Source organism: Oncorhynchus kisutch, unplaced genomic scaffold, assembly GCF_002021735.2.
Source record: "Oncorhynchus kisutch isolate 150728-3 unplaced genomic scaffold, Okis_V2 Okis01b-Okis20b_hom, whole genome shotgun sequence".
NCBI lineage: Eukaryota > Metazoa > Chordata > Actinopteri > Salmoniformes > Salmonidae > Oncorhynchus > Oncorhynchus kisutch.
Window position 1 is genome coordinate 7,134,286 of NW_022261978.1, and position 9,426 is coordinate 7,143,711.

Here is a 9,426-nt window from a genome sequence, read left to right on the forward strand (position 1 = left end):
GTGTATAGCACCTTCATAAGCAGTGTATAGCACCTTCATAAGCAGTGTATAGCACCTTCATAAGCAGTGCATAGCACCTTCATAAGCAGTGCATAGCACCTTCATAAGCAGTGTATAGCACCTTCATAAGCAGTGCATGAGGGCTCCATAGGTAAAAGCGTCATCTTGATTCTATTCCAATATGACATGTACTGACCCAATCACAACAACCTCACGCCCTTCCAGCAAGTATTTGAAACTATCCGACCCATACAGACCCGTTAATCTGGGCTTGGGCTATGGATCCTCCACAGGGATGACGTAGGCCAGTTAAGTATTGCTTATGAAGGGGACAAGTAGCCTCTATGTAGGTTTCCTGCTCTAACTCTAAAGATCTGATCATACATGGACTGTACATCAGTGGAGTTGTTGCTAATAGCAACATGTCAGAAGTATACGTAATTGACATCCCAAATGGTACCCTATCCCCTATATAGTGCACTTCATTTGACCAGAGCCCTATGGGTTGAACCCTATATAGTACACTTAATTTGACCAGAGCCCTATATAGTGCACTTCATTTGACCAGAGCCCTATGGGTTGAACCCTATATAGTGCACGTCATTTGACCAGAGCCCTATGGGTTGAACCCTATATAGTGCACTTTGACCAGAGCCCTATATAGTGCACTTCATTTGACCAGAGCCCTATGGGTTGAACCCTATATAGTACACTTCATTTGACCAGAACCCTATATAGTGCACTTCATTTGATCAGAGCCCTATGGGTTGAACCCTATATAGTACACTTCATTTGACCAGAGCCCTATGGGTTGAACCCTATATAGTACACTTCATTTGACCAGAGCCCTATATAGTACACTTCATTTGATCAGAGACCTATGGGTTGAACCCTATATAGTACACTTCATTTGACCAGAGCCCTATGGGTTGAACCCTATATAGTACACTTCATTTGACCAGAGCCCTATGGGTTGAACCCTATATAGTACACTTCATTTGACCAGAGCCCTATGGGTTGAACCCTATATAGTACACTTCATTTGACCAGAACCCTATGGGTTGAACCCTATATAGTACACTTCATTTGACCAGAGCCCTATGGGTTGAACCCTATATAGTACATTCATTTGACCAGAACCCTATGGGTTGAACCCTATCCCTTAAGTAGTGCACTATACAGGGGAAAGGATTCCATTTGTGACACAGAGGGAGGATTTGAATGGATCTGTTCCAGGGTTTGGTGTGTGTGTGTGTGTGTGTGTGTGTAGTGTTTTAAACTAAAACCTGCTAACCAACCATGTAATGTCTAACAGTATGATGGATGTCACATGGTTAAATAAAGCGGATGTTTGGAACATGTGTAGGAGAGACGGAGCCCCTGTAGGCTAATCTACAACCTGCTTTGAATATAGCACATCTATACAGTGAGTGGACAAAACATTAAGAACTCCTGCTCTTTTCATGACAGACTGACCAGGTGATTCCAGGTGAAAGATATGATCCCTTATTGATGTCACCTGTTAAATCCACTTCGACCAGTGTAGATGAAGGGGAGGAGTCATGTTAAAGAAGGATTTTTAAGCCTTGAGACGATTGAGACATGGATTGTGTATGTGTGACGTTCCGAGGGTGAGTGGACAAGACAAAATATTTAAATGCCTTTGAACGAGGTATGGTAGTAGGTACCAGGGGCACTGGTGTCTGTCAAGAACTGCAACGCTGCTGGGTTTTTCATGCTCAACAGTTTCCCCTGTGGATCAAGAATGGACATCCAGCCTACTTCACACGACTGTGGGAAGCAGTGGAGTCAACATGGATCGGCATCCCTGTGGAACGCGTTAGACACCTTTGTCGAGTCCAGACCCCGTAACAAATTGAGGCTGTTCTGGGGGCAGAAGGAGGTGCAACTCAATATTGGGAAGGTTTTCTTAGTGTTTTGTACACTCAGTGTATACTGTCCACTAATACACACACACACACACACACACACACACACCTACCTGTATGTCAACAGATTTAAGAATGTTATGCAAAGCTGTGGGTCAGGGTCAAGACTGGGCTTTGGGCTTTAAGAAGAAGGCCCAATATAGCTCACCCAAGACAATTAAGGCCTGTAGGACAGGCTGTGTCACACAGGGAAAAGTGCAGAAGCAAAGTGGTGGCATTTGATTTAAAACATCCAAAACATATCAAAGAACAGTCTTATTCAAACCGTCACCTTTAGCTTACCACTGAAGAAGACACTGGTAATCTAACTGTCACCTTTAGCTTACCACTGAAGAAGACACTGGTAATCTAACTGTCACCTTTAGCTTACCACAGAAGAAGACACTGGTAATCTAACTGTCACCTTTAGCTTACCACTGAAGAAGACACTGGTAATCTAACTGTCACCTTTAGCTTACCACTGAAGAAGACACTGGTAATCTAACTGTCACCTTTAGCTTACCACTGAAGAAGACACTGGTAATCTAACTGTCACCTTTAGCTTACCACAGAAGAAGACACTGGTAATCTAAACTGTCACCTTTAGCTTACCACTGAAGAAGACACTGGTAATCTAAACTGTCACCTTTAGCTTACCACTGAAGAAGACACTGGTAATCTAACTGTCACCTTTAGCTTACCACTGAAGAAGACACTGGTAATCTAACTGTCACCTTTAGCTTACCACTGAAGAAGACACTGGTAATCTAAACTGTCACCTTTAGCTTACCACTGAAGAAGACACTGGTAATCTAAACTGTCACCTTTAGCTTACCACTGAAGAAGACACTGGTAATCTAAACTGTCACCTTTAGCTTACCACTGAAGAAGACACTGGTAATCTAAACTGTCACCTTTAGCTTACCACTGAAGAAGACACTGGTAATCTAAACTGTCACCTTTAACTTACCACTGAAGAAGACACTGGTAATCTAAACTGTCACCTTTAGTTTACCACTGAAGAAGACACTGGTAATCTAAACTGTCACCTTTAGCTTACCACTGAAGAAGACACTGGTAATCTAACTGTCACCTTTAGTTTACCACTGAAGAAGACACTGGTAATCTAAACTGTCACCTTTAGCTTACCACTGAAGAAGACACTGGTAATCTAACTGTCACCTTTAGCTTACCACTGAAGAAGACACTGGTAATCTAACTGTCACCTTTAGCTTACCACTGAAGAAGACACTGGTAATCTAAACTGTCACCTTTAGCTTACCACTGAAGAAGACACTGGTAATCTAAACTGTCACCTTTAGCTTACCACTGAAGAAGACACTGGTAATCTAAACTGTCACCTTTAGCTTACCACTGAAGAAGACACTGGTAATCTAAACTGTCACCTTCAGCTTACCACTGAAGAAGACACTGGTAATCTAAACTGTCACCTTTTGCTTACCACTGAAGAAGACACTGGTAATCTAAACTGTCACCTTTAGCTTACCACTGAAGAAGACACTGGTAATCTAAACTGTCACCTTCAGCTTACCACTGAAGAAGACACTGGTAATCTAAACTGTCACCTTTTGCTTACCACTGAAGAAGACACTGGTAATCTAAACTGTCACCTTTAGCTTACCACTGAAGAAGACACTGGTAATCTAAACTGTCACCTTTAGCCTACCACTGAAGAAGACACTGGTAATCTAAACTGTCACCTTTAACCTACCACAGAAGAAGTGTCCCTGGTGATCTCAATATTGATATTTGGAGCACTGTCATCTGTTCCTGGGGCACTGTCTGGCTGGGCGTACTGTAACCGGGGCACTGTCTGGCTGGGCGTACTGTAACCGGGGCGCTGTCTGGCTGGGCGTACTGTAACCGGGGCGCTGTCTGGCTGGGCATACTGTAACCGGGGCGCGGGGAGCTGTCTGGGCGTACTGTAACTGGGGCGCTGTCTGGCTGGGCATACTGTAACCAGGGCGCGCGGAGCTGGCTGGCTGGGCGTACTGTAACCGGGGCGCTGTCTGGCTGGGTGTACTGTAACCGGGGCACTGTCTGGCTGGGTGTACTGTAAACGGGGCGCTGTCTGGCTGGGTGTACTGTAACCGGGGAGCTGTCTGGCTGGGTGTACTGTAACCGGGGAGCTGTCTGGCTGGGCGTACTGTAACCGGGGCGCTGTCTGGCTGGGTGTACTGTAACCGGGGTGCTGTCTGGCTGGGCGTACTGTAACCGGGGCGCTGTCTGGCTGGGTGTACAGTAACCGGGGCGCTGTCTGGCTGGGTGTACTGTAACCGGGGGGCTGTCTGGCTGGGTGTACTGTAACCGGGGAGCTGTCTGGCTGGGTGTACTGTAACCGGGGCGCTGTCTGGCTGGGTGTACTGTAACCGGGGCCCTGTCTGGCTGGGTGTACTGTAACCGGGGCGCTGTCTGGCTGGGTGTACTGTAACCGGGGCGCTGTCTGGCTGGGCGTACTGTAACCGGGGCGCTGTCTGGCTGGGTGTACTGTAACCGGGGCGCTGTCTGGCTGGGCGTACTGTAACCGGGGCGCGCGGAGCTGTCTGGCTGGGCGTACTGTAACCGGGGAGCTGTCTGGCTGGGTGTACTGTAACCGGGGCGCTATCTGGCTGGGTGTACTGTAACCGGGGAGCTGTCTGGCTGGGCGTACTGTAACCGGGGAGCTGTCTGGCTGGGTGTACTGTAACCGGGGCGCTGTCTGGCTGGGTGTACTGTAACCGGGGCGCTGTCTGGCTGGGCGTACTGTAACCGGGGCGCTGTCTGGCTGGGTGTACTGTAACCGGGGCGCTGTCTGGCTGGGCGTACTGTAACCGGGGCGCGCGGAGCTGTCTGGCTGGGCGTACTGTAACCGGGGAGCTGTCTGGCTGGGTGTACTGTAACCGGGGCGCTATCTGGCTGGGTGTACTGTAACCGGGGAGCTGTCTGGCTGGGCGTACTGTAACCGGGGAGCTGTCTGGCTGGGTGTACTGTAACCGGGGCGCTGTCTGGCTGGGTGTACTGTAACCAGGGCGCTGTCTGGCTGGGTGTACTGTAACCGGGGAGCTGTCTGGCTGGGTGTACTGTAACCGGGGAGCTGTCTGGCTGGGTGTACTGTAACCGGGGAGCTGTCTGGCTGGGCGTACTGTAACCGGGGAGCTGGGTGTACTGTAACCGGGGAGCTGTCTGGCTGGGTGTACTGTAACCGGGGAGCTGTCTGGCTGGGCGCACTGTAACTGCTTGCCGAAACCAGCATATTTATGCAGCTCTAGGCACCCCTGGCCACGCCCACATCCGCGGGAATTAGGGGTGCTGAGGGGGCTGCGGCACCCCCTGAAAAATCAGAATTATAAATATTAATTAATAGAAAAATATATTATTTTTGGAAAAATATTTTTTCACAAAAGTAGTGCACTGGGCCTTTACTAGTATAAGTGGACTGATATATAGACATCTGTAGCATTAGCAACAAATAATCAGCGTCTTAGCTTTGGCAAAAAAAGGATGTAATTAGGAACAGAATCAGGTTTCAATAGTTGGAATTGTAAGAGTTGTTGCCCTGCCCCTTTCTCTGTGATGTCATTCTAATGGAATCTAGAAAGAACAAAACGCTGTCCTCAAACATTTACATCATCAAATGGTGCAAAGTTATGGACAAAGACACAAAACTTTCAAATTAAATAACATGGAAAACAACCACTTTTTGTACAGTATTAATTTACCATCCTTGCTAAACAGAATGTAAATGTACATGACTGTATTGTACAGAGGCTGGTCATCTAGGTTTGTACCTGTAGACTTTCCATCAGCCTGTAGAAAAACAATGACCGCTACAGTAATGAACTACATTGAGACATCAAGTGGTTTGTGATGTTGTGATGCCATGATATGACTCAGGTGGTAGAGCATGGTGCTTGCAACAAACACTAGGGTTGTGGGTTTGAGTCCTACGTGGGACCAGTATGAAAATGTATTCACTGTTGCTCTGGATAAGCTTGTCTGATAAAATGAAACAGGAATGAAATAACCGTTTCAGTTTTCGCATAGAAATAAATTACATTTGCAAAGTATTTCAAGAAACTGGGAAACATATATTAACCCTTGTCTTAACATTCTGTATACTCGTCTTGTCTTAACATTCTGTATACTCGTCTTGTCTTAACATTCTGTATACTCGTCTTGTCCTAACATTCTGTATACTCGTCTTGTCTTAACATTCTGTATACTCGTCTTGTCTTAACATTCTGTATACTCGTCTTGTCTTAACATTCTGTATACTCGTCTTGTCTTAACATTCTGTATACTCGTCTTGTCCTAACATTCTGTATACTCGTCTTGTCCTAACATTCTGTATACTCGTCTTGTCTTAACATTCTGTATACTCGTCTTGTCTTAACATTCTGTATACTCGTCTTGTCTTAACATTCTGTATACTCGTCTTGTCCTAACATTCTGTATACTCGTCTTGTCCTAACATTCTGTATACTCGTCTTGTCTTAACATTCTGTATACTCGTCTTGTCTTAACATTCTGTATACTCGTCTTGTCCTAACATTCTGTATACTCGTCTTGTCCTAACATTCTGTATACTCGTCTTGTCTTAACATTCTGTATACTCGTCTTGTCTTAACATTCTGTATACTCGTCTTGTCTTAACATTCTGTATACTCGTCTTGTCTTAACATTCTGTATACTCGTCTTGTCCTAACATTCTGTATACTCGTCTTGTCTTAACATTCTGTATACTCGTCTTGTCTTAACATTCTGTATACTCGTCTTGTCTTAACATTCTGTATACTCGTCTTGTCTTAACATTCTGTATACTCGTCTTGTCTTAACATTCTGTATACTCGTCTTGTCCTAACATTCTGTATACTCGTCTTGTCCTAACATTCTGTATACTCGTCTTGTCTTAACATTCTGTATACTCGTCTTGTCTTAACATTCTGTATACTCGTCTTGTCCTAACATTCTGTATACTCGTCTTGTCTTAACATTCTGTATACTCGTCTTGTCTTAACATTCTGTATACTCGTCTTGTCTTAACATTCTGTATACTCGTCTTGTCTTAACATTCTGTATACTCGTCTTGTCCTAACATTCTGTATACTCGTCTTGTCTTAACATTCTGTATACTCGTCTTGTCTTAACATTCTGTATACTCGTCTTGTCTTAACATTCTGTATACTCGTCTTGTCCTAAGGGTCAAAGATGACCCACCTTCACTAAACCCCTCAAATAAAGCAGCTTAAATGAATTTTAAACCCCAAATCTATTTTGCATGAATTAACAACCTGTGGTTCATCACAAACGTTGTGAATATCTGTGAGTATCAGCGGACCTTCACTAGTTCAGTATCAGCGGACTTTCACTAGTTCAGTATCAGCGGACCTTCACTAGTTCAGTATCAGCGGACCTTCACTAGTTCAGTATCAGCGGACTTTCACTAGTTCAGTATCAGCGGACCTTCACTAGTTCAGTATCAGCGGACCTTCACTAGTTCAGTATCAGCGGACCTTCACTAGTTCAGTATCAGCGGACTTTCACTAGTTCAGTATCAGCGGACCTTCACTAGTTCAGTATCAGCGGACCTTCACTAGTTCAGTATCAGCGGACTTTCACTAGTTCAGTATCAGCGGACCTTCACTAGTTCAGTATCAGCGGACCTTCACTAGTTCAGTATCAGCGGACCTTCACTAGTTCAGTATCAGCGGACCAGTATTGATGCCTTCAGTGCAGCCAAAAACCTGCATTAATTCTGCATCCCTTAAACACCCCTTAAACATCCCTTAAACTACTTCCCGCGGTAACCCCACGCCGCTCCATTATTATCACACACAGACACACCTGCGCCCCTCCGGTCGGCCGTTAGTGGGCCAGCCCAGACCTGGCTGTGGTTTCGTAAGCAGCGAGAGCTGCAGTACACTATAAAGCTACTGCTGATCAAACCGGGTGACTGTCGTCATCCTCCAGAGCGCACAAAGCACGCAGTAGCCTAGTCATATTTCACCGGCGCATAACGGACACCGGACAGGACATTCCTCTTCATAATGTGAGTTCTCATACTGCATGTTGCTGCTGTTCAGCGGACTGTTGGGCTAGTATTTATTACTGCAAATTGTTTTCTTAAAGCAAATGGGACAATTTTAGTTGGGTTTATTTGTTTGACTGCAATGTGTGTGGGACGAGAGTATTTCTATGGGTATTGTTTTTGAAGTCATTTTTGTAGTTGTATAACAAAATATGAGAAAGAAAGTGTGAAGTGGGTGTGACATTGACCTGAGCAGCAAAATGACGCATTGCTTGCGCATCTCACCGAGAGAGAGCGATAGAAAGAGCGAGAGAGAGTCTGTTTCTGAGCCACCCCTCTCGTGTTTCGGTCCGCTGCATCAATATTAACCGGGTCCTGGCTGAGGAAAGGCAAGCACGTTGTGTCTACCGCATTGAAACGCCACCGTTGGCTCGCTTCCAGCCGTTAAATAACGGTTGCTAGCTGAGTTGAGTAACGGGATTGTTTCTGCCCTGCAGTAGGTCAGTCAGTGGTTGATAAGGATCTAGTTAAGACCATTGGCATCATTATCTTTTCCACCGTGACCTCAGATCGCCTGTTCTGCTGCTGATGCTGTGGCTGGTGCAGAGAGAGAATGACGATGCAGCAAAATCTCTCTCTCTATTTCTCTTTTTCTCTCTCTCACACACACACACCTCCCGGCTCTCTCTCCCTCTCAGAGGATAATGTGCCTCATTGTACCTCTGCAGACAACACCATCACACACACACACACCATCACACACACACACCATCACAAACACCATCACACACACCATCACACACCGTCACACACACCCTCACACACACACACACCATCACACACACACCATTACACACACAAACCATCACACATACACACCATCACACACACACACACCATCACACACACACCATCGCAAACACCATCACACACACACACACCATCGCAAACACCATCACACACATACCATCTCTCACACACACACACACACACACAAACCATCACACACCATCACACACACACAAACCTTCACACACACACACACCATCACACACACAAACCATCACACGCCATCACATACACCATCACACACACAAACCATCATACACCATCACCCATCACACACACACCAATAGACAGTGGAAATGAACAACTGTGTGTGTCCTCAGGGAGTTGTTCCCAGGGCTGGTGATGCTGGTGGCTCTAATGGTTTCAGTTGGTGCTGAAGGCGGCGTCGGGTAAGACAATCTCTCCTTTTCAATGACACCCCCTTACCACGTGTGTGTGTGTGTGTGTGTGTGTGTGTGTGTGTGTGTGTGTGTGTGTGTGTGTTAGTAGTGTGTTAGTAGTGTGTTAATAGTTTGTGTGTGTGTGTTAGTAGTGTGTTAGTAGTGTGGTAATAGTGTGTTAGTAGTGTGTTAGTAGTGTGTTAGTAGTGTGTTAGTAGTGTCTCATTCTATCTCCTGTCCT

At 45.7% G+C, this 9,426-nt stretch overlaps 1 protein-coding gene across 1 annotated transcript in view; it reads left to right on the forward strand.

The window, feature by feature from the left end:
* Positions 1-7,850: 7,850 nt before the first annotated feature.
* Positions 7,851-9,426, forward strand: part of LOC109879951 (heme-binding protein 1) — a 10,638-nt gene continuing 9,062 nt past the window's right edge. Inside the window, exons 1-2 of the mRNA XM_031811460.1 lie at positions 7,851-7,977; positions 9,126-9,194. Coding sequence (XP_031667320.1) covers positions 7,976-7,977; positions 9,126-9,194 — 71 coding nt within the window. The 5' untranslated portion in view covers positions 7,851-7,975. The remainder of the gene's footprint in view (positions 7,978-9,125; positions 9,195-9,426) is intronic.